Source organism: Ostrinia furnacalis, unplaced genomic scaffold, assembly GCF_004193835.3.
Source record: "Ostrinia furnacalis isolate ACB-3 unplaced genomic scaffold, ASM419383v2 OfSCF3746, whole genome shotgun sequence".
NCBI lineage: Eukaryota > Metazoa > Arthropoda > Insecta > Lepidoptera > Crambidae > Ostrinia > Ostrinia furnacalis.
In genome coordinates, this window is record NW_021133985.1 from 164,998 (window position 1) to 192,473 (window position 27,476).

Genomic DNA, 27,476 nt, shown 5'->3' on the forward strand with positions numbered 1-27,476 from the left:
CGTGAGGTGCCAAACTGCAGAAAATGGCGGAGGAAATACTACATGATTTAGCATGAATTATCATGAATAATATTAACTACTTATTTACCTCTCAGTGTCTTCAGGCAACTTAAAAAAGTACATTCTGTGTTTTTATTATTATTTAGGCAGTTAAATACTGCACAGTATTTAGTACTCAATTTTTTTTATTTTTTNTTTTTTGTAGTTTTAATGCCTGGATGACTAAGATTATGCACAGAATAAAAAGCTAATTGCCTATATTGTTTCGGTAAATAAGGTCTGACTTTGTTAGTTGACATTTCGCAATAAACAGGTTCCTCACAGCTAGGCAAATGAAACTGCNGTACCTACAGCTAGTAATACATAAATATGAACCTACGTTAAACTTGATTACCTGCGTGTATACCAAAACATCTTGTGATTGAAATATCTAAAAGCATTTAAATAAAGATACTCCTCCCAACATGTGCGTCTCCTCCCACGTTAAGTCTAGGCATTTATCGGAACGACATGAACTCATTTTCAGGATTGTTTACTCAAATAACTTCAAAGCGTACAGAAAGAATATTAGTTCCAACTCGTAACGTAAGTCTCGAATGATGCAAGCGATTCAAAGGTAGAGATGGTACTTTTAAGTATCGATAATATACAATGAGAATATCTACAAAAATGATATCGACAATCCCTTACTAACATTTACGCCCGTACTCACAAACGATGCTTGCTTAAGTGAAGCAGGAAATTGAAGGCACAGCGTTGAATAGAGCTCTGTGATTGGTTCGTATGTCACCCTGTGCGTCCACGCACACTGTGAGACCTCATAGTAATGTTTGTGAATACGGGCGTTATTTACTCTGTTTGAAAGTGATTCTGACATCCTAATTATGATAAATGTTAATACCTTTAGCTAATAAGATATTTTTCTTTTGTTTCAGGTAAAGAATTCGACAATATGAGTGTTGACATTTGAAAATGATCGCAAGTATATGTATAAATAATACATTACATAAATACATTTTTGACCACTAATGTTACCGAATCAAATAAGAATAAGAATATGTTTATTCATATTGTTCATTACCATATCAAATTTTCAATACATTTTCTTATTAATCTCTTCTTAGTCGGGCACTCTTGTCAGAGTAGTCGTGGTTGCGCTGACGAGGTACATGGTGGGGTGATGTCATCTCCGAGGGTAGCTCTCCTGGCGATGTGCTTACATTTCTGACGGTTAGAGGCGTCGCGAGTACACTGGACCATGGTGGACTCAGTGGCCTTCGTGATGGCGTCTATCCAGCGGGTTGGCGATCGACCGCGTGCTCTCCTGCCTTCCATCTGGCCCTGAACTACCAGTCTCTCCATCGAGTTCTCATTTCTAGAGACGTGGCCAAAGAATTTCAGTATTCGTAGTTTCACAGTGACGATAGTAATAATGATAGTTTATTAATAAACAACAAAAAGCTTTACTATTCCCGAATCAATTTATCGAATAATTTGTCGACATCTTCCCAACACAACCTCCCTACGAGTTACCCTCTTTGTTCATTCTTTCTAATACAATTAAATATACCCACTGTTCATATACCTCTATATAACTTCGCAAACCTTCTTAATTTCGCTAAGAATGCCGTACAAATCTAGGGTAAGTAATTAGAACAAGCTGTCCCAGTCATTGTAAGGTTTTAGGACTGAAATTGAGCCTTGTAGGCTTAAGGGTAAAATAGACAGGTAGATTACGCAAAAGATTTAACACGTGTGTTGTTACAGATGTAATAATTATACGGAATCCGGCTTTAGTTAATTACGAGGTGAATTATTTTAGTACGTATGTATGTAGCTTTGTTTGTCTGAATTGTAACATGTCTTGTTGTGGATAAGAATAATATACAGTCTTTTAGCAAACGAATAAAGCCGTGTAGATATTATCGAAACTAGGATTTAGAGTAGACGCACACCGTTGATTTTTAGTTGGCCGATAGTTGTGCCCGATTTTAATTTGTATGAAGAATCAGCCAAATTGAATCGGCGTAGTGTGCGCACTCCCATACATGCCCGTACTGATCAACTGCCCGACTAAACTATCGGCCGACGAAAAATCAACGGTGTGCGCCTACTCTTAGACACTGTAATGTTAGACGACGCAGATTGTCGCCTAAGTTGCGATGCTTGCTTATATGAAGCAGAAAATCGTACGCACAGCGTTGAATAGAGCTCTGTGATTGGTTCGAGTGTGACCTTGTGCATCCATGCCTACTGTGAGACCTCATAGTAATGTTTGTGGCGGAAGGGCGTGAGTTTTCATCATAAATTACAAATTAAATATTTTTCCAAAAACCGGATAGGTAGATGTATTATTTATCCAAACTTTATTTTTCAAACCTTTGACGAAAAAAACAGTTTTTAACATTTTTAATACTAAAATTATGTTGTCTATGTAAGTTCTTACACTCAAACGAGTTCACCATACTCTTCCTCAGCTCATTTATAACTTAGATACGTCTGTTACAGTCAACTTTGATAGGCTGCACGATTACTGCTTCAAATATTCACGGCATCCTTCGAGTAAAGTCACGTTAAAGGTTACAGCTAATCATAAATGAACGACGCGATGTACGTAAGAAATTACCAATGGTATAACTCTTACGTACGTGACTTCATCACTTCAACGTTATTATAAAAGATTTCTTCAAAATAATAACAGGGCTTTCTTGCCATAATAAGGATGGTTTGTCAGTAATAGGTAATGGTTTCAAACTATGTACGTACATTAAAAGTAGCTATCATTTGCCGTCTCTGATAATGATATTTGCATGATAGTTAATTTATTGAAGAATTAATTAAAGTATTAAATCAGGGTCCTTCAATAATGAAAGACTACAGTGACTCATAAAATTATACAGTGTTGTATAAATTAATTTGCTACGTTCATAGGCATGTGAATATCCTCTGAGATAGTAATGATGAAGTAGAGACAGTAGAGACATAGAAAATAACTTTGTAATACCATTCAGTTAGACGCAGTCCATTTACCGGCTTCAACGGTTAGCGTCAAAAATCGGACGATATTTCAAAGCGGGAACAAATTCGCGGCGCGATAAGGCAGAAGTTGGTAACATTGGAGTTGCTATCAGTTGGTAACATTGGACTTGCCGGGGCGGAATCGCTGAAAAATGCGCGCGCGATTTACTGAGGCCGCCATGTCTGATGGACCGCGCTGAAGGCGGTGCAAGACAGTTGTGGAAATAAAAGATTTTTAATACGTTGCTATGTACTCATAAGTCATGTTGCTTGTGCCTTCCACTGCCCTTTTCACGTCCAAACGACAAATTCGTCATTTAAAACTTATAACTTTTTTACCCATAGTTAATTTATTTATTTGTCAAAAAAAATTCAAGATACGAGTACTTTCATAAATACCCCAGCTGTAAAACGCATGCTTTTAATAGGTTCTTACTTTATTGGTTCCACTGAGTACCCCGTTATACCTTAAATTTTTCTTATTTCTAAGAAACCGTATAAATAGCACGAAAAGCTGCACAGTACAAAGCAGTCAGTTGGTAGCAATCGGGAAATTTTATTAAGATCCGCAAAAGAAATTCGTTCGGAAACTAGTGAGAATTTTCTTTAACCCTTACCGTGCAACTCAAATCGAATGAAAAATACTTGAGGAGTGAATGTGGGGGGTCAGGGGAGAGTGGTCGACGTTGCAAATGCAGGACCTAATGATCCCGTCGCTCACGCGCAGCAAAAACTAATTGATTCGCGTCCAACTTGGGCGCTGGGCGGCGACTGACGGCTGCCAGACTTGCACCAGCGCCAACTGGCTAGTGCGGCCGAAAATGTAACTAATCAAATGTTGGTGATATGAAATAAAAGAATAAAAGTCACGTGGGTGGTGCGTGGGCTCTAAATATGAAATTGTTACATAGTCCAGTCAATGAATGCCTTAACGACGGTGTAGAGAGAAATCCGTGGAACACAATTTCTGACCTCGGGACTTTATTTAGCCTAGTTAGGTGGTGAACATAGCAAAAGTCCCCGCCCTTAGCCCTTGAGCCCTCGGGGAGAGGGGGGTTTAAAGGTACCACTTTTCGGTTTTTCGCTTAATCCTCGGAAACTATGCGTCCTAGTGACATGACTACTATGAACCAAATAAAGCTTATTCAATTTGCTACAGGTGAGACCGTCAAATTTTTCTATATCTTGTATAGTTTTTGTGGCATTTGCTCTAGAAGGTCTGTAAAATTGGAAATTTTATTTTTGTCTTACATGTTCTTTTCAGGAGAAAATCGACTAAATCAACATTGAGCAAACACTATAGACATGTGGGAGCATGTTAAGCCTAGTTCCAGGGAGGGGACTGCACCGTGCGTATATTTAGACGAACCAATTAAAGCCACTTTTGACTCCTCATCATTCAAAAACTACTGTGCATTAACACTTCAAATTTGGCTCATGTGTTGAGACTTGTAAGATAAACATCAGCTTCAAATTTCATAAATATACCTCAAACGGTTATTTAGGTATTGACGTTCAAAAATCGACATTTAGAACACTAACATATATCTATAACATGTGAAATGTTAAAATTTACTGGTTTTTTATTTGTTCCTTTGTATTTACATAACTACCTTTCTGGATGCCAAATTTGAACCTTTGATGTGATCTGGAAGTGGTTAGAATTTGGTCTATAGGTCAAACATGTAGATTTTTGGACGTCAATACCTAAAGAACCGTTTGAGGGATATTTGTGAAATTTAAAACTGATGTATATCTTGCAAGTCTCAACGCATGAGCCAAATTTGAAGTGTTAATGCACAGTAGTTTTTGACTGATGAGGAGTCAAAAGTGGCTCAAAGTGGATCGTCTAAATATACGCACGGTGCAGTCTCCTCCCTGGAACTAGGCTTAACATGCTCCCGCATGTCTAGAATGATTGCTCAATGTTTATTTAGTCGATTTTCTCCTGATGGGAACATGTAAGATATAAATAAAATTTCCAATATTACAGACCTTCTAGAGCAGATGCCGCGAAAACTATACAATTTATTGAAAAACTTGACCTATCTCACCTGTAGCAAATTGAATATGCTTTTTTTGGTTCAAAGTAGTCATGTCACTAGGGCGCATAGTTTCCGAGGATTAAGCGAAAAACCGAAAAGTGGCACCTTTAAACCCCCCTCTCCCCGCCGGCTCAAGGGCTAAGAGTGGGGACTTTTACTATGTTCACCTCCTAACTAGTCTAAATAAAGTCCTGAAGTCAGAAATTGTGTTCTACAGTTTTCCATCTATAATGCTTTATTGACTGGACTAACATTGTAACGACGATAAAAGGTAATGGACGATGTTTAGAGCTAGTGAATGGTAAAATTATGAGCAGAGAGAATATGTCACACACATTCAATCGATTATATTTAGGTATTTTTACCTCAAAGCCAATGCTAAAATTGTGTAAAATTATTTTACATTTACCTATAAATGAGCTCTATCAAACGGTATCAATAATAGGTTACATAATAAACTGGATCTATCCGAAAATTCAATGTTTCCAGCCAGCTTAGAAATAATCGAATGAGATCACTTGTTTGTTTTTCACAGAGTTTGAATTTGATAGAGACAAAAACTCTTGCATATAAATACACAGATTTTTTTTGTTGATTAGCAAATAGATGAAACAATAAAGAAAATTTTACAATCCTTATATTCAGTAATCAGTACAATTATAAAAACTCTAGTTCTAAAAACATCACTAAATCCAATACACGTATTACACAGGCATCTTTACAAAGCAACAACAAACTTCGCCGGTCTCTGCCTCCAAAGATCTACAATTAAAGCACTCTCGTTACGGCCGTCGCAATAGATCCGAAGTTGTTTACACGGCGCAAACTCCGCCAACTTTAAAACGAAAGATTCCAGCCGCCAGCGTAATAACATCGAATTAGGGATGTTATGGATAATTGTAGTTTCGGTTATGCATATCCATATAAGAATTACGGATATAGGAATAATATTATACCGGATTCGGTTACGGTTACGGATTTTTTTATTTCAGATATCCGAAAGTTTCGGTTACGGTTATGGATATCTATGCTTTAGAATGCAATTTGCAATAGTTGTCCAACACGGTTCATTCATGGCCGCACACTTTACATCGAATAAAAAGTAATAAAAAAATAAAAATTCATACTCGATGGCATAATCGACTGTTATGACTTTACATAATAATATAATATAATGCTATACAAAAAACAATTTAAACTGCCTACATCCGAAACTTTTGAATCGGTTACGGTTACGGTTTCGGATATTTTTTTTATTTCGGATATCCGTAAGTTTTGGTTACGGTTACGGATATCTATAACATCCCTGCATCGAATCCTACATATTCCGTGTATATCAATCTTAGTTTGCCTCGCGAACTGCTAACTTAAAGTGGGGATGGTTTTAACGCGACTTTTATGTGAGTAAGTCTGTGTGTTTAGATAACTCGTTTAGTTTAATGTAATTTCTTAGACTATATTTTTCGTGTCGGTTGGTTGAGATTATGTTTTTTGTGAATTAGTAGTATTAGTTTTATAGTAGTATTAAAAGTTTGTCACAAACGGAAATTATACGCTAAACGTTACATACGAAAATGTAGGGCTATGTTGGGTATATTAAGCTATCATTGAATTATGGTCTCCAGCAGAATCGTAGATATGTATTATGTACTTACATAACCAATTTATACTCTACAACTCAATTTTCTTCTTCGTCTATTGTGTGGATTGTATCAATCTGGTGTCAGACTACATAAGCATGAGATATGACTCAATCGGACATCATGACCATCAGAGTCCAGATTAATAGGTACATATTTGTTTTCAATTAATAGTTTGATTCAAGGCTACAATATCCTCACCTACCAAACAAAGAAAAGAAAACGATTTTTCAACTTCTATATCCCATCTGGGAATAGATCCCACAATCTCCAAGTTAATAGTGCAACTTTCTAACCATCTCGCAAAAAAACTGGTCCAAATGTATACGAAGTCTTAAGAATATCGCACCGGTCGGTCGGAAACAAGCAACTTCATTACATCATCAACCTGCTAACAAAAAGTTAGCGAACAACAAAAGTTGCAGTTTATTAACTTCGAACGTTAGCACAAAGAAGACCAAATATGGCCGCCTGCCGTTATCGCGGGTAGTATATCACAATATTCCAGATAAATATTGGAAGTTCGAGAGGTGCGCGAGTTCCGACGGTAATCAATGTTCTTCCAAACTCCAGATATGAATTAATGTAACGCGCAAGTTTCCAAGTAACATTTGGAATATTAGGACGGTGTCTCTCGCGTATTTAAATTAGGTTTACCGCCGGTTGATTCCTCACAAATGTGGGCTCCCCAAGTTATTGTTTTACGCAGAATTCCGCTCTTAATTTTGTTTCCGAACATTTCTGATGGTTGAATGTTGAATCCTTCCTACTAATATTATAAATGCGAAAGTTTGGATGTTTGGATGTTTGTTACTCTGTCACGCAAAAACTACTAAACGGATTTTGATGAAACTTTACAGTATTATTGTTTATAACCTAGAATAATAAATAGGCTATAATTTATGACGATCTGTGACAAACTACACGCGGGTGAAGCCGCGGGCAAAAGCTAGTTTTATATAAACGCCTACTTAGAAATTATATTACCTGTGTTTGTATTTTCATCATCACTTCGTTATTTAACTAATGTTAATTAGGTAATGAAATAATATCGTTGTCTGGTATAATGATTAAGTTATACAACACATTGATTCTATTTAAGTACATTATTATGGTAATATTTTCACGGTCAGAATCATGAAACGACAAGTATGAATTGACCCCAGTCCAGTTGGTTAGAAGGACTCGGAAGATAATTCAACAATTAAAAAAAAAGAAATGGCGTTGTCGATCGATACTACTCTTGATTCAAGTTTAACGTCAAATCATCTTTAATCATCACAAAAAACAAGTCATGCTGCTAAAGCAAAAACCACAACAGTAAGCATACATCTTACGTACTTCAGAGGCAAAAAGAGCAAAACAAACCGGTACCAAACCTTTTTTCAAGCCTTTATTACATACGTCGTTGGAGAAACAAAGCCATCCTTTAACAAATTAAGTTAACCCAAACAGGCATATTCCATTTAACACATTTTCTTGTCTATTCGAGACGATTACGCAGATACTGGCGTGCTCTTGTGAAGATGCTCGGGCCTAAGCCTTTGGCGAAAACAAAGAAAATTCCTGAGGGCCCACGGGCCGCCCGTCAACTCAACATGCTTCAGGGGTTAAGAATTGCGTCCCTGTGAAAAATACGAGGTTCGGATGAGGGATCCGTTTAGTTTTGTTTGGGTAAACAACGAAAAATGTATCGCTACTAAAATAAAATCCTTAATTTGTGTATTAAGCCATTGATCAATACTGAAATAAGGGATTACTTCAGCAGATCCTTGTAATTAATTAAGGACGCCCTTTACTCCATCTAGCGGTATCTTAAAGGTCAATTCAATTAACAAAATTTATTTTTTGAAGATACCTATTAGGTCAGCCAGCTCTGAAAAAAAATCATAACTTACATTTTATCCGGCACAGAAAAGCAAATATTTTTTTTAGTTATATAGTTGCGTTTACAGAACCCTGCCCAGCCCAAACTACGTTCGCCCGAAGTCTTTCGGCTGCCCTCATCATCCCGCCAGCGTGTTTACCTGAGATGACGCCCGTCAAACGACGACAAGGCCTCAAAGAACCTTTGACAAATTATCCTGTTAAGTTGACAAGCAAACACACCGCCGACGGTTCATTTCATTGAATCGCTATTCTTTGAGGCAGCAATTCAGATACACGCACAAAGCGCACTAAGGGCGCGCCCAAAAACTGCTGGAAGACAATCAGGAGCGACAACAAAAAACCAAATGATAAATTCGTTCTGAATATCTCGCGACTTTGACAAATCTCGTTGATTTTTTTCTTCAAAATTAGTAGAGTTCGTACCGATTGAGTTATTAGAAACAATTGTTTGGAAATAACGGCAATATTTCACCCAATTTTTCAGCGTTCGCGCGGAAAATCTTCAGTTCTGCCGGAGCAAACAAACAAACAACGTAACGTGACAAAAGTTGCACTATTGTTCGCCGGCGACATTAAAATAGTACCTACACCGTGCTTCAGTTACATTATCATCAATTTTGAAGTGTCGCTGTATCAGCGGTGGAGTGCCAAAGTTTTTAACGTATAATGCTTCCGATACATAAAACCATCCAATAATATTTGTGTTCGGCGGCGACGCGAAAACATTTCGACGGAGGCGCCCGCTATCGGGCGGCTATAAAGGCCTTTCGCGCGATAAAAACTGATCTGTGAGTTTGTGCCAACAACAGGAAAACACATCTTTGGCCAGCGGCCAAGTCACCTGCGAGCCACGCGGGCTGCGTGCACCGCGATAGGTTAACAAATTGCAGCCAACTTCTGAGCACACGTCGTCGAATGTGGAAGCAGTAAATAGTTCCATGTTTGCCGGCGAAGTTTTGACTTCTTTCTCACTCGCCGGGTGACGTCCTCATAATGGCTTCCCGGTGCGCCCGCGGCCGGCCCTCGTCGCGACTCCGCCCGTGTTATTATTCTTTCACGCGACGCCGGCGAACTCGACAAATTGTTTTTTTCGACGGCCCATCGCTGTCTCTATTTTCTCAGTGTAAACACGAAGCGGCTTAAAACTGCGTCCTAATTCATTTCGAACGCCTTTTCGGAAAACGTTTCGGCTATGGTCCTTTATCCAGTTGAACAAAGGATAATACGAATAAAAGCCAGTCGGGCATAATCGTACTTTCGCCGAGCGCTCGCGGAAGATAAAATAGTCGCCACAATTTTCCCTGTGGAGTTTTTACCTTTCACGGTCGCTCCTTTACCGAATCTGAGGCTGATTCAATAAGAAGTTACGAGCATACTTAGCAAATAGAACACCCGTGTGTACAGTTCTTATATTTCGGTCGCGTACGCGGGGTTAATGTGGGAGGGAGTTTTGGTTTTGATTGTTTACATTCGATTACAGCAAAAAGCGGCGAGCAAAGGTCCGTTCCTAATCCGGGCTTATAGATTATACACAACATCCTGTGGAGAGGTGTCCGCAAATCACTTCCACTTCCGCAAATATTAATAATGTATCAGTTCACAGTTCTGTTCTGTTCAGCAGATAACTGAAACTTTTTTGAGCTTTACATCCTACGCACGCACATGTGGTCTAAAATATATAATGCTCTCAATTTTTCGTCAGACAAGTTATTTTTACTCGCAACGTTTTAATAATTCACATAAACAGGTAAAAGCTTTCAAGAATACCTACTTGCAAACAATGCAATTTATTCATTTTGTTTCCACGAGATGTTATTACTCACCGAGGGCTCCCTCCAACCAGCGAGACCATCAACAACTCGTACATTTCCCTAAATTCCGGGAGAGACTGCAATAAAAATTTACGCGAATGTTTTTATAACGAAAACAAAGGCGGTGGAAGCATCCACCGCGTTACCGAAAGATCACCGTAACTGATTTAGTTGCGACCGAGTTGGCTTTACGTAATCCCTCGTCATAAGCAGGATCCATCAGTCGTCATTAAGACATGACCCCTTCCCCCTCTGCTAGTGATGTGCAGCAACAAAAGGGACTACTTTGAGATGATATCGATTCATCGACAAATTAATTATCTTTCAATTGAAGTTCTTTTGCACTTTGCTGCGATACATCGAAGATACCTCATCTACCGATAAGGTGCACTTATCAATACTATAATACATAGTCTAGTCTTATTCAAGATACAATTAAATATCTAATTATCATAGTAGTTTTGAATGGCTGTGTATGCCTTAGTAAATTAAATCTCGCCAATAATAATAATACAGAAAAAATCTTCATCTGCTTTTCCAAAACCTCTCTTTGGACATCACTAGCTTCGCGGTTCCACCTGTGAAATCAAGATTGATATTTCTAGTGGTGTAACGGTTTGATCGCTTGTTATTGGAAAAAGTATGTTATGATCCTTCGTTTCGTAAAGTTGCTTAGACATTATACAATAGAGCTGCAGTTACTCGGGTAGAGTTTAAAAATAATGTGATCTTTCAAATTGAAAACTACCTTAAGGCAGTAAAAAATCCTAAAAAATCTATTTTTAATATATGCATCTGTACTTTAGAGGACACAAATTTCTTCTTATTTATTAAAAGGCTAAAATCTTGAATTTAGACAACATTTGATCACATCGTTTACTTACAGAATATAGAGAGATTAGTCTCATTTTCACATGACACCTCTATGTAGCTAGATTCTAAGAGCATGGCAATGAATTGAAACCCAATGACAGTTGGATAGTACCAAGTCTGAACTGTCCTTAGATCCGCAAAGAATTTAATCAGATCTTGGAGGACTTCGATCGCATCAAAAATTGTGCATTGTGCTACAAAAGGAGTTTTCTTACCCTGAGTGTTCTTGTTTGATATTGATTAAATTATGATTGCATTAACGTTTTGGTCTACTTATTGAGTTAATGTATGTTTTGGCAGCTGGTTAGCATTAGGCCAATCTGATGAAAGCTAATGCAGTCTGAATCAGTGAATATTGATGGTCTGCTAATTGAGAAACGCGATTTTACACCACTACGCTTCTGCATAAAGATTAATTAGCTTTCCACTGTTAATCACTGTTTACCATTCCAATTAGCGGAATATTCATTTAATTTAGGAAATTATTACAGGAGAAATTATGTAATATTGTAACATTTAAAACAAAATCTTTGTAAATTATAAATTGTTGTTTATTTATGTGTCATTTAATTATTTTTATTCGTAAACATCAACCGAATACGGATGCAATGTATTTACATGAAAATCTTTCCCTTGAATCACTTTCTCTACTCGTATTTAAAATCACTTTCTCAGTTTATCGTACGATATATGTAGATAGATGGAAAGACATTGTTTTATATTAGATCTTATTAGTCGATTACCACAATTTGTATAAGTCAATGTTCACCTATTATGAATCGATAGAGCAAAACTAACGATTCAACCTTCAAGCTCACCTTTTAATCCATTTTATTCGTTTATCAGTACTTTACCACTTGCAAAATTACAATAAACTTGCGCCTTATCACAATGGGGATGTTGCCTGGGTCAAAAAGCAAGAGTTTTAATTAGTCCGTCAGTTAACTTATCAAAAAATACTCTACACGTATTTTTCACTTTTTCAAACTAATGAAAATTTAAAGAGATAAAGCGCCCCAAAGTTCATAAGAAGAAGCCCGTGACGTCAACGCTTGCTTAAAAATGCCGCACGTTGTGACGTCGTGCGCAACTTCAACGCACCATAACTATGTAATTATTTGTTAGATTGACAAATAAAAATATATGTGTCCAATATTTTTTGATATTAAACATTACGGACTAAAAAAATTTTTTTAGGCAACTAGCCTATTGTTACTACAAGTGAGTCGGAATGCGTGTGCATTAAAACCGTTTGCTTGTTGCAGGGTGTGCGTTCGTGAAGTTCAGCTCACACCAGGAGGCGCAGGCGGCCATCACCAGCCTGCACGGAAGTCAAACTATGCCGGTAAGCACGCAACACCTTGGGCAGGTTTAAGATATAAGCGGCCAGCGGAATAGACCTAAATCGCCCAAGCGCAGCATCTCATATCTTTGCCTTTTTACTCACTTTCTTTAGGGTGGTTTAGAGACTTTCAATTAAGAGGAGGAGGAGAGCGATTCACTGTTCACAAAATAGTAAAACAACAGGACATATTGTTTTACTATTTTGTGAACAGTGAATCGCTTAAATGGATAGTAATTATTACCAGTTTTTACAATTTTAATTCCCCAAATGCCATTAGCCGTAATCTGGAAGTTCACGTTCTGGTTTGCGCGATTTGTGTTCTATACTTTTAGCGCTAAAATTTCAATGGCATAAGTATGTGCTTGTGCGTGTTTGTAATTTATGAAATACCGCGCTACAAAAATACTAAATTTCAATGTGATTCTTAAAGCTGTTTATAGAGCGAGATGCATAGAGAACGTGAGTCTTGAACTCATAGTAAAATAACCAATTATGGTTCAGTTTTGACCGACACCAGTCTTCACAATTTACCCTGTAACCCAGCCCACTATCTCCCCTGCCTCGGGCCAAGCAACACGTCTACAAAGCATTGAGCTATTTGCCTATCTACCTTACAGCGGTGATGGAATAGTTGCGAACTCGCTGCGGCGATGGCTGCCGAATGAATCGTCGGTCTCCGTCGGTTCTTTAACTTTATATTAGGTTACGACAAATTGGATGGCAAAGTGGCTAGACCTTGTTGAAGTTTATACTGGCACAGACTTCGAGCATGTGTTAAACATGTAGTTTATATGAAAAGTAAGATAGGGATCGTATAGAAACCAGCAGTAGACAGACAACTCTACTTTAAGGCTGAGTTGCACCATCAAAATTTTACCGTAACTATAACGAAAACCGTAGCTTTTTGTATGGAGTTTGAGAGATTTTTAACGTTTGTCAAAGTTAAAGTAAAATGGTACAACCCAGCCTTAGTGTTGGTAATTCCACTTAATAAAAAAAAAACTTAAATGCAATCTAAAGTAGGCAAAAAGAACCAAAGACTTTATTCAAAGCTAAAATAAGAATTTACCTGCAGTATTTGAATTCGAAAATAAATGAAGGTAAGAATTGGTTTCGACAAAGTGACGCAGTGTTTTGCAACCTGACAATAAATAAAATGGCGCAGTTATTATTCACCCCACAATTAATTGCTTGTCTGATAAAACGTGTTTTCAAAACAAACTTCTGTTCATGCAATAACATAGCAAACTCATCTATCATAGTGGGCAGTCTACTCGTTTGCTGCGCCAACAACTCAGATGTCACTGGTGTCGCTGCGGAGTGTTTGCTTAAAACATGCCTGACAACAATAATTCATAGCTGATGTCTAGCATGGATAGATCATTATTATTTTGTTGGTGCATACCTTTTCTTAAGAGTAGGCGCACACCGTTGATTTTTAGTTGGCCGATAGTGTGCCCGATTTTAAATTGTATGAAGAATCGGCCAAATCGAATCGGCCTTAACTTCGAACTCCTATGTTCTTCTGATTAATTTCGTTGCGGGTCCAATGACAGTTAACTTTCCCCCGGGACAAACTTGACCTTCACTGGTTGGGTTTTTATTGGCGGTCAAGCTGTAGATCCTGGCTACACAGGAGTTTCAGCGGTGGGAAGGAGAGGTGGGAATTAATAGTCCCGTTATTATTTTGTTGGAATTTAAGTGTGCAAAATATTGAATGGAGCTTTTTATCACAATCTCGCTAGAGGAGTGCCGATTTTGATAATAATCAAGTTACACGAATTCAAAAAAACTGTCGGCAGCTCTTTAGTTGTTTCTTCTTCTAACATAGATACATACACGTGAATAACTAATCGTTCTGTTCTGTTAGTATTACTTTGACAGTAAACATAATATTTGCTAATTGCTTTTGCGCATTTTACGAAAACAACTGAACAAAGCCCACGTCAATTTATAACTTTAACAAATCACATTACACCGCTCCCAATTGAAAGCTTCACAACAGCTCTTAAAAAGCGGAACACCTCTTAAAATAATGAAGAAGCCAACCGCACTCGCAAACAATCGGTTAATTAAAGAGTTCGCTAATGGGGCGATACTGCACCAATCGGAAAATGGACGCATCGGGACAAATCGACACCCACACGATACAAGCAAGGTTGATTGCTACGAGCTTTATTGTGAGTTTAACTGTTTAAATAGCCTTTTAATATCTCATTTACTATCTTGTATTGCTTGTTTTCTGAGAAAGACGTCTTAATAGTTAGATAGGTAGATTAGGCTGGGTTTCACCACATTACTTTAACACACACACGTCAAAAATCTGTCAAACTCCATATAAAAATACCGGTTATCGTTATAGTTAGGTGGTGCATCTCAGTCTTATTGTACACCACACAAGACAAGAAAAGAAAGAGAAAGAAGTATAGAAAAGATACGGCACAATTTAGGCGGTATTTTAATAATTTAAACGTACATCTTACTGTCGAAAAAAAATTAAGGTTGCAATAAATTACGTTCGGAATGATTGAGCAGCTCTGTTTTTGTAAATTGACAAAACCTTGATTGATTCTACGAGTAATTTTGTAGTCGTAAAGAAAAAAAATGTACCATTTTTTCAGTAGTACACCCGTGCGAAGCTAGTTTATAAAAATACAGTTAGATAAAAACAAAACGTACTCGAAAATAATTGTTCCGATCAAGTTCCGAAGCTATTATGTTCTCAAAAAGCGAACTACGAATTTGCCCGAACAATCAATTTACAGCGCTATGGTCGGGGCTAAAATTGTGTAAATGCAGCCGTCGTGGTCCGACAAAAAGTCCTAAAATTGTCTGTCCGGGGCATCCCCTTAACTTTTTAATTAGTGGCGCTGTTAGCTGAGTAGGCTTGCGAGATCGATGCGCTGATTGTGTGGAAGGAGCTTTATTATTTGGAAATATTTTTATTTTACTATAAAGAAAAATATAATAACGAATTAAATCCTACGTTAGTTGTCTTTTTAAGTTTTAGACATCCCAAGCAGTAGAAAATACTTTTCATAAATGAACTCTTACAAAGCTTTGTAAAAATAATTTAATGCTGAAAAGAAGCTGTTTGTCCTTTACTACCAGAACGTTGAGTTTTTGTTCGACATTTCGACCCCGTTCAGCCACACCTTGCACTCAAAATTGCACTCTTTGTACTAATTTGGTACTCAATTTGTAGTTATGCGAAATGGAATTGGAATGCTTTAATTCACATTTGTTGTTGTCCATTTAGTTGTTTTAAACCATTTCATCGTTCCAGAATGTAAACGTGTTCAAAATTTGGTCACCCTCAAAAACTGTTCAGCTGGCTTACTTACTTTCAGAACACCTCTAAACTGTCCAGGAAAGATATTAAAGTTTTTAATTAAAGGTGCTGATCGCTAAGCGGGTAGGCTTACGCGTTGCGGGCGATGTCCCGATTGTGCGGCTGACATGTTTATGATTGGACGCGGGTATTGGTTCTTTCGGTAGGATATAAAATAAAAAAGAGAGAAATAATATGACTACTTTAAGTATGAGTTATTCGAAATAATTGCTTATAAAAGTAAGTTCTAAAGAAGTCATTTCAGCTAAATGACGTCCACTGCTGGACCAAGGCCTCCCCCCAAGGATTTCTACAAAGACCGGTTCTGCGCCGCCCGCCTGAATTGTTATTTAGTAGGTATGGGAATGTCATTTTAATCCAGTGTTCATCCCGGGTATAAATTTTTATTAATAAGGGGGATAGTGATTAGTAGCTTTAATACTGAAACTATACCTATTTAAGAAACACAGTGAATTAAAAAAAAACTTGAGGGACACTGGTATTTTTAGTTAGTATTTTTGTGCAATAGATATTTTAATTAAAGAAGGAATAAAATGGGTGATAAGTTGGTCGTATCAATCTTGGTACCTTTCTATCATGTACTTATAATGATTTTCTATCTTATAATTGAGAAGACTAATTTAATAAAGCCTAAGTTTAACCGTGTGAAAAACATTTAATTAGTCACTTGCTCGATCAAAATAAGTTTTAATGATATCATCTCCAGCAAATGGTTGGATGGAGGTCTGAAACTTTTCAATTAGTGCCAGTGATCTCACTGTCGGCAAGTGAGTACTTACTACTTAGTAGGATCGATAACCTATGATCTGGAGACTTTATATGATTACCGTAGTTTCGACGAAGGGTACTTCTGTCAATTAATACGAGTATATGAAGCACGTGTATATTGATTAACAGAACTTAGTTATTAATCTAGTCTTTTTTTTGGGTTAAATTACATACGAAAATACTTTAAGGTACTTTATACCTAACTAGCGACCGCCCGCGACTTAGTACGCGTGGACCCCGTTTTATCCCCTAAGGGGTTGAATTTTCCAAAATCTCGTCTTATTGAGAAAGGAACCATGCGAGACTCCTAGCACTTGTAGTTTCCGAGATTTCGTGATAAGTGAGTCAGTCAGTGACCTTTCGCTTTTATAAAATAGATGAATTGATGATTCCTACTCAGATTTGATGAGACTTTCCTGATTATCACAAAAACAAAGTTCCATACTTTAGCTTACATATCTTGCATTGAATTTGGCACAGAGATGATTCTACGAAAAATCCCTAATGGTAAATGAGGGATTTTTTGAATTTACCTTATTTACCTGAACTGCTACAATCATTAAGGCTCACAAAACCTGCCCTAAGGCAGCCGCTTAGCTTTGTATGAGTCACAACACGTTTGTAATTACTGAATTAGATTTTACCTTAAATATATTTTAAATTTTGAATACTATGGTAGCATGATACTTTACGTGCGTATTAAACTCTTGAAATGACGATAAAATATATAAAAACTTTTACCGTAGATATTGCTGAAACATTTTGTGTATTTTCAGCACATAAGACTAAATTTTTATGCAAAATCGATCCTATTGTCATCATAAGTGTCACGTGTCGTGTCTGCATGAGATGTTTAAGATATTTTGAAACCAATGTTTGCCTTATGGGACATGCAAATTAGAAAATAGAAACCATAAAGATAATATAATATAATATAATATATATTTATTGAACTTTCAAGTAAGTACAAGAATTCCTCTTATAAGAAAAGTGTAATTTACAATTAACATCTCTGATAAATAATGGATAAGTACTTAAAAGTAGATAGTAGCAAATAGGTAGGTACTCATAATTTTTTTAACGTACCTATGTAATATATTTCAAATAGTCTGAATTTTCTCACGATTAAAGCTATGATATGTTATCTACCTCAGCATTCGTTCATTAGGATATTAGGACGCAAATATCTGAAGCTATCCAATCACATTTCTTTGAATATTAAGCTCTCTTATACAATTCTCATTACATCTGAAACAGGCGGCTGGGCCGGCCGAATCCATAGCAATTCTAACGCAAATTCATCCCATCCCGAAGTCCCGATATTAATTCTAACGACAGGTAATTCCCCGTAATCGCATCCGCCCGACAAAGCCGAAAGAAGCGGCACAGTTCGTTACAACAGTGCAGCCTTGTATAATACACAGAGACAAAAGTTTGGACTTTAAGGCAAGGGAGGAGAGTCAGAAGTCGAATGCACGCGCGCCGATTGCTTCGCAGTGCCTTCGATGTTCCTCATGCAAATGCTCGTCTTATTCCGCAGATAAAATCTGAATTCTACCCTCCGTTCGCTGTAAATAATACAGACTGTAATGATGGCCAAGAATCTAAACCTAGTTATGTCTGGTGCTGCGCAGAATATGGCAAGTTTCTCTTTCTGAATACACCTAGGTTGCTTATGAAAAAATCATAATCTTTCAGTGCCGTTTTACTTATATTTATAAATAGCTTTTGCCCAAGCTTCGCCCGAATGAAATTAAATTTGTCACATATCATTCTAAATCATCTGATCTATAAACTATAATATTGTAAAGTTTCATCAAAATCCGTTCATTGGTTTTTGCCTGAAAGAGAAATACATCCTTACAAACTTTTGCATTTATTAGTAGGATGACGAGAATAAACTTCCTGAAATTCCAATTTAGTCTTCATCTTCAATGTCAAAATAAAATATGAAAATTGTACTTACAATTCGTCAATATTAACATGTCCCACCTTGCCAAAACCAAGAGGATTTAATGAGTGCTACTAACAACGCCACTCTTGTAGCGGAGTTTTGGGCTGTAGGTTTGTTGTCGACACGAAAAGTAGAAGAAAACCTAAACATCTATGAATAATTATGTAAAAGTAGGTGCTCACTGCTCAGTATTAGGTAATGGTAGCTAATATTTATGTAATCTAAGCTTGTAACAACAAACTGGCAAAGGTTAAACAAATCTTCCAGTGGTTCAGAAAATTAAAGGAAAGTAAGAAAAAATTCGTAAGTGTATTTTAAGAAGCAGTTTGATACTGCTTGTTTATAAACATTTCTTCAATGACCTACATTGTCAGTTTTTTCTATTTGGTAAAAGCTTTATAAGGACCTAACTAAATCTAATTAAGGCCTACATAATGAAATGTAATGACACCTCTATGAATCAAGAATAAACTCTTGAAATGTTAAAATTCATAAAATAACAGGCCTAAATCTACACTTGAGTTTGAATTGAGTTGAGCTTCGTTACAGGCTTAAGAATTCAGTTTTATTATTTCGAAATTCGCCTCCGCTAATAATAAAGTTAATAAATAAAGTTCCAACTAGCCGAAGCTGGGTTTTGTGCGAGTCAGAATAGGTTTCGGGAGGAGCACTCCTCCGGTAATTCCTTTCATTCTTACAAAGGGCGGCCGGGTACTCCGGATTTGTGCCCTTTACCTAATGACGTTTTTGTCTGCAACGTCCCGTCCTCGTATTCTGTACAAATATTGATTGACTTGTGCGTAGACGGTTTAGTTCTCGAAGGGTTCTCGGAATTTATTATTTTATCTTGAGAGTTCTCTATTGTGGAGACTCACATTATTTTACGTTCACTTAAGTTGGATCAATTTGGGGAATTGAAAAAATGAGAGTATTCATCCTATTTTTGTAATCTGAACTTACTTTTACCTCTACGTTTACCTAGCTAATACGCCCAGGGATAAAAACAAAGAAAACTTAAGTGAAATAGACTCCAACAACTTAACTTTTATCTTTAGCTTTCAGATAAAGACCCAGTGCTCGAAATATTATTTAGGTTATCTCCTGACATCCATACACGCTTATGTAATAAAAGAATTCAAAGTGTCCAAGTCAGATAATCGCAGACAAGTTCGGGGCGTCGCATCTTATCTCTTAAGGGACGACCCTCGTATACAGTGAGTTACTCTCGAATGCTGTCACATAATATATCGCCTTAAGGGATGCAGTCTGGGTCAAGATACCTTCTTTTGTTTTCATCTTTATATCTACTGAAATGGCTAGACAAATTTTCGTGCGGTCAATCGTCCCTTTTGGAAACAAATTGCTTTTTAAAAATATTGTTGTGTATTCGAAATCGATTATTCTGCCGCACAATTTATAAACGCAGTAAGTACCACTTACTGCATTTATGATTGTTTTGAATATTCTGAATCCTGACATCGCGATCTATAAGAATCAAAGACCCGTTTTTTTCTATCTATCTTAGAACGGAAGATACATATTATCATAAACNATTGCTGGCCAGCTACAAGATTATCAGCTTCATGCATACTGAATATTGGGATAAATCACGTTACAGCGAAATGAAAATTTAACCCTTTGTTTGCTCAAGTTCATTTCCAATTGTCAACAAATACATATCAGTACTGTTTTATTCCATTTTATAGTTATTGAAATGATGTAAATAGAGTTGTCAAGGATAAAAATAATGTCATTATTGTTAAACATCCGAAAGTATTACAAACGCGTTTCTGAAACAATTAACTACGGCAAACCTATTTTAAACTTTAACAATCGACTTGCAAAATCATTTAACGAGCACCATTCGCAGCGTTACTTAACCGAAATTTAATAAATAAGTTAATCGAAAGTGACTTAATAAATTGTATTTGTTTGATCTCGAAATCGGCAAGTTTTAATGAAAACATCGAGTCGTGTCTTTTTTAATTTATTCTTTATACCGTGGAGGCCTTCCAAAATTTTTGATATTAACAAAGAGCTTATTTTTTCTATAGTGTTTACTGTGACATTTATTGAAAACTACAAAACTAAACACTGTATAGCATCTTATTTACTTTTTATGCTGTCTCGTAACTAACATTTGTAGTCTGTCGTTTGTTGTATTACCTACTAGCTTTCCGCTGAATTTTGTTACAGAAAAACTTTATCGCGCGCTTTCCGTTCCAGAGGTGGAATTGTGTAAAGTAATCGTAATCATTTGACAGTTCATAACGTACGATAAAGTCAGTTAAACAAAGCGTTTGACAGAATAATCGTACGTTAAGAACTGTCAAATGATAACGATTGCTTTACACAATTCCACCTCTGAAATGGTATAAAACTATCCTATGCCCTTTTCCGGGACTCAAACTATATCTATGCCAAATTTCATCATTCACACAAACACTCACAAGTTAATACTTCTTCTATATCTATTTTACAGTCGACAAATGTCTGATCCATTATCCCAGTTAATAAAATGAGAAATGCAATGCAATTGACACCAGCAGCAGTAAAAATAACAATTCAAAGTTACGACAATGGGACAATTTTAATGATAACACTTGTAATCCGGAGAAAGCCATGGCAGTGTACCCATTCATTCCATTATGATAATCATTTTGTATGACATTTTGATCAATGTTTTGTAGTATTTAGATCTGAAATAATATGATGAATTAGTAGATATTGTAGAAGTAATAATAGAATTATTAAAACATTATGAATTTCATTATTATTTTGGTACTTACTGACTTTTTATCTTCATTCAACTACTTAGTTTGTTTTGTAAGTCTACGGATCAACGATAAACTGATTGTTTAACCGATCTAATACCAAGATTCCAAACATAAAGAAAATTGTGTCTCGTCCTGATCAGTGCTTACTTTCTTAGGCATACAAAAGGTTAAAGTAACTAGTTCCAAGAAATACGAGTAGTTACCCAAACAGACAATAATCAAGCGCTCTATCCGAACTGATTCCAACAAAGTCCATAACAAAAATAAATAACCCACGCAGCGTATGAGTCCATCGTCCCAACCCGTCCCAAATTCGTCCCAACGCGTCCCAGTTTCATAACATTCGTCCCACATTGTTACCTCCGAAAACTCGGAGCCACTTGAATATTTCTCGTAATAAGCCACAAAAGGCTTCAAGGCCCCAATTATTAAAAACAACTCGGTTTCTCTAACCTGTACATAACCACAGCTCAAAGAGAGCAGCCATGTTGACAAAAGTTTCCTAAATTTTTTATGAAAATGAAAATGAAAATTATTTTTTTGCAGAATGTGGTACATTAGATGTTACATAATAAGATAGAGCAGAACACATTCACCAAATTTGAACTAGCATGCAAATGTCTTATCGTTCATTCGTTCGTTCGTTTCAGCCAAATGACGTCCACTGTTGGACAAAGGCCTACCCCAAGGTTTTCCACTATGAACGGTCCTGCGCTGCCCGCATCCAGGTTCCCGCGACCTTTACAATTTTTATAGCAAATATAACAGGCTAGGAGTCTTTCTTTCCTTGCTCCTTTATCAACAAATAAGAAATAATTCGAGCAGAGACAATTCTTTTTATTTCATGATAGTGTTGTATCAATGAAAGTTCTTAATATCAAATCAACTCACCACATTGCACTGGGAAATTAAAAGGTTAGAAGTGTGTGTTGGCAAATTAATGATCTTCTTGCCAACAATAGGTAACTGTCCTAGGTCACAAGTTTACTGTTTTATTTGTGCTACGCACCAAACCCGCCTCGTTACAGATAATAGGGAGCGATTTTAATAATTTTATCAGACACCCCTAATTAAATGAACAATAGACTCGCGTTACACTCGGCCCGGCTTTAATTAAATGTGTTGTAGATTCCTACGTAATAAAAACTCTATCTTTTTAGAAACGTTAACAAAATATTGTGTTACTCATACATAAATATTGTGTTACTCATACATAAATATTTTGTTACCAACTCGTAGACATTGTCAAGGCCACCGGTAGACAGGTTAAATAGGGTTGACACTATGGTCAATTGATATTCCTTTTACCAACTGACAAATCGTGACTCTCCCATAGACGGTGAAGGCAAGCTATGACGTCACTACTAATGGTAAAAAGAAAAGCTAGTAAAACTCTTAGGCTGAGTTGCACCAACTAACTTTAACCGTAACTAAAACAGAATTTTCAGGGCTCGAATTTTGTTTTTTTAAGAAATTTTGTCCTGGAATTATTGATTAATGGGGCCAAATACCCAAGTACCTAGGTAATAGTTATCAAAATGGCGTGTCAATTTATCCTGACGAAGTCAAATTTGCCTCCATCCTGGTTTTCCTGTAGCTTGTAGGAATCCAGTCATTTGAATTGTGACTTTGCGAGTTAGTTGCACTTAAACGCGGTGTACAGACAGCACTTCAAACTAACAATAAGATCTTAAGTGGTTGTATTAGAGGCTATTTTGCAATGAAGACGCAGTCGTCGGTGTCGTGTATAAAATGAAGGTAGAAACTAACTCCGTGCTAATTACTAAGTTTAGTGCGTTCCATGAGTTAAACCGTTACTAGAGTTGTTGTTGAACTTATTAGTGTTGAACTGTATGAGTAGTTTCTGCCTCAGTATTCTATTTCAATTAAATTAAGTAGCTTTTGTCTAAAATCGTACACCAGATTTTACATTAGGCTGTATGCTATTAAACGATATAATGTAAATCTGTTCATAAAATAAATATGTAACATCACCATTCACAATAAAAAATATATTTACTACTTAGACTCAATTGCACCATCCTAATTTAACAGTAACTATATCATTAACCGGTGTTTTTACACGGAATTTGTCAGATTTTTGACGTTGCACCATCTTACTTTAACTTTGACAAACGTCAAAAATCTGTCAAACTCCATACAAAAAGCACCGGTTATTGTTATAGTTACGGTCAAAGTTAGGTGGTGCAACTCAGCCTTAGTCTTAAATAGAAATTCAATATTTAAATATTTCAGCGAAGCTTTATTACAAACTAGCTGACCCGGCGAACTTTGTTCCGCCTTAATGGCAATAAATAAGCAGACTTTTTTTTTAATTTCGAACGGGATAAAAAGTATCCTATGTCCTTCTCCTGGCTCTAAACTACCTCCCTGTCAATTTTCAGCTAAATCGGTTCAGCCGTTCTTGAGTTATAAGTGGAGTAACTAACACGACTTTCTTTTATATATATAGATACCAGGTATTTATTGACCACTGAAAGCTCAAATATCAACGAAACCACAAAATTCCATGATTCCAAACATCACGTGCCACCAGTCATCACATCATTATTCAAAACCATTGACGCGGTCTGTGCCATATTAAATATCAGTAAGCGTCCAATAAACAGGCTTTTACTCAACTCAGTTCATAGTGAGGGGAAATATAGTTACGGCACTAGGTTAGGTGCCCGACGCAATATGGTCTGTCAAATGACAAATTCGGTACACATCACTTCTAACCTTCTAGCACGATGGCGCAAGTGTGGTGACGAAATTGACGCTTATGTTACATCATTAATTTATTCACTACTAGCTTTTGCCCGCGGCTTCACCCGCGTGAAATTTAGTTTATCACAGATCGTTATAAATTATAGCCTATATGTTATTCTGGGTAATAAACAATACGCAGAAAAAAATGTTTAGTTACTGCAAACGTTTGGAACAAAATGTTATGTTTTAACAAATAATTCTGTAGTGAGCTACACTTAGTTATAGTTCACACTTAGTTCGGTGCTCACTTTTGTTGTGTAAGCAGTAACCAAACATTTTTTTCAGTGTAACACTGTAAAGTTTACTGCAAAGTAGTTATTGCGTGAAAGAGTAACAAACATGTTCACATCCAGACATCCATACAAACTTTCGCATTTCAAGATTATATTACTATACAGGGTGGCCAAAACAGTGAGGTCTAAAAGAAAAATTTAGATTCCTTACATCAAGGTGTACCTAAATCACCCCCATGTATGTAATACGATTGTGCTTAGTTTAGGAGATAGAGTTAATTTTGTGATATTTTAAAATTTTGTGACCTAGTAGGCTTTAAACATTTTTATCTTTTTTTAAGGGTGACTTTTCTCAGATTTCTTTTTTTCGACAGATTTGTTATTAATTGCAGATGTTTGAAAAAAATAATCACCTTCCTATCTTTGATTCAAGATACAAAAGTTTTGCTAGAAAGATTAAAATTATGCTTTTATCAGAACACTACCAAATTTTCAACTTAAAAGTTTAAGTAAAAAAAAGAACTTCCATAGGTCCAAAACCATTTTAAAAACTGCGCCGTTTCCTGAACATTCATAATAATACAAAAAAACATGTACTTAATGGGCCACTATTTCCTGTATCGGTCCACTAAAGTGGTAAGTCGGAGATTCTGTTACATGTTTTTGACTTTCTTAGAGTGAATTAATATTGGGAATCCTCTAAGTTTACATTACGTAGAACAGATTTAGAGCAGTAACTGGACAAAACATGTTTTTATTCTCAACGAGGAAGCTCTTGCCCTTCATCACACCTGGCGGAAACTGATGATTAGGCTGAAGGTGGAAGGGAACTTCAACTACAGAGGAACTATAGCTTCCTACCTCCAAATTCCAGTTACTGCTCTAAATCTGTTCTACGTAATGTAAACTTAGAGGATTCCCAATATTAATTCACTCTAAGAAAGTCAAAAACATGTAACAAAATCTCCGACTTACCACTTTAGTGGACCGATTACAGGAAATAGTGGCCCATTAAGTACATGTTTTTTTGTATTATTATGAATGTTCAGGAAACGGCGCAGTTTTTAAAATGGTTTTGGACCTATGGAAGTTCTTTTTTTTACTTAAACTTTTAAGTTGAAAATTTGATAGTGTTCTGATAAAAGCATAATTTTAATCTTTCTAGCAAAACTTTTGTATCTTGAATCAAAGATAGGAAGGTGATTATTTTTTTCAAACATCTGCAATTAATAACAAATCTGTCGAAAAAAAGAAATCTGAGAAAAGTCACCCTTAAAAAAAGATAAAAATGTTTAAAGCCTACTAGGTCACAAAATTTTAAAATATCACAAAATTAACTCTATCTCCTAAACTAAGCACAATCGTATTACATACATGGGGGTGATTTAGGTACACCTTGATGTAAGGAATCTAAATTTTTCTTTTAGACCTCACTGTTTTGGCCACCCTGTATTTACAAAACACTCGGCTGTATGACTTATGTATTCATATTAAAATATTATTTTAGATTTGATGTTATTGCATCGCGTTTTCAGTAAAATAACGCTATTTCTCTTATATTTTGTATTCAACTCTACACAGTCGCGCAGATGTAAATTTTAATACATTCTGAGTCAGTCTTTATTGTATTTTACTTTTTGTACTGTGGTTAAGAAACTTCGATTTTGTATCGAATAATATAATATTAGGATCATAAATTTTCATTTTTTGTACCAATGCAGAATACTGTCTGTGAATTAGAAAAACTTTAGGCAAAAGTCTTTTAAATAAAAATATTTTCCTCAGAATAGATACGTTAGTGTGTAGAAATCACTGGACGATGCGCAAACTTTCTGTTTTCAGACCACTCTGTATAGCCAACTTATAAATTCCTTGTTACAATCTCAGCGTGCGCTATCGCCAAAAGTACAGCGCGCGCTAGATTACATTTCCAAACTTTAAAGACCCATTCACATAGAGCAAAACGGCGCTCGGCTAGAATCGCCGAGCGTTCGCAAGTTGCGCGCGAGCGATAAACGACGTTACAGGGCGAGTATTTGCCGGCTTACAGCGAGCGCGAAATTAAGAACTTCTCGCGGCAAAGCAAACACTATGAAACGACCCTTATTAAGCGACTCGGCGCCATTTTAAAATGAATACGCAACGATAAGGCGTCATATTTGTTTAGGAATCAACGCGGCGCGAACATGTTTTAACGTGTAATTTCTATTTAAGGCTCCGAATTTGCGAGCGCAAACCACATTGTGTTTTAGGGTACAATGTGTACGCGAATTTATCGACATGGATGTTTTAATATCTTATCCCTCTCTGGTGTTGTGATTAAGCTTTGTTTTGATGAAACAATCTGAATCTCCGTGTTACATTATTTCTGTTTTATTGAGCTTCGAACTTAATAATTAATCTTCATCATTTTGATTTGAGGAAAAGCTTCCGTGATAAAGCTTCTAAAGCCTGGTCCGTGAGCACGTATAATTTTGTCCAATGACCCCAAGCTACCCATCCTTATCACTCGCGCGTAATTCTGTTGCTGTCGCGCTCGCACACTCACTGCGGGCGCGCGTCGCACAGTCGCAACAGAAATATAATTAAGCGCGAGCGATAAGGATGGGTAGCTTGGGGTCATTGGACAAAATTCTACGTGCTCACGGACCAGGCTTTATCATAGAATATTGATTGATGCCTTATAATTACATTTTTTTTTTCATTTACTTATTATCGTTGCTTAACTTAACCTCAAAATTCAACCGTCTTAACTTTTATGACGTTTCAATCTGTAAATTCTTCACACATGGTACTTTAAGTGGCAGATGCGAGATTTTTGAAATGCCATCTTAACATATTACTCCATTCAAACACGTTATAGACTGCAAGATATATTGCAAACAATATTATTATACGGAAGGTGTCGTTTAGGCCGTTCGCTCGGCAAACGTCGCTACGGCTAAACGCGCTAACCGTTTTGCAGATTTACAGCCGTTTTACTGAAATAATGGCGCAA

General features: G+C 36.5%; 1 protein-coding gene across 1 annotated transcript in view; it reads left to right on the plus strand.

Annotated features, from left to right (window-relative positions):
- Positions 1–27,476, plus strand: part of bru3 (CUGBP Elav-like family member bruno 3) — a 222,213-nt gene that overhangs the window by 142,353 nt on the left and 52,384 nt on the right. The window contains exon 3 of the mRNA XM_028312086.1: positions 12,543–12,622. Within this exon, the coding sequence (XP_028167887.1) occupies positions 12,543–12,622 (80 nt within the window). The remainder of the gene's footprint in view (positions 1–12,542; positions 12,623–27,476) is intronic.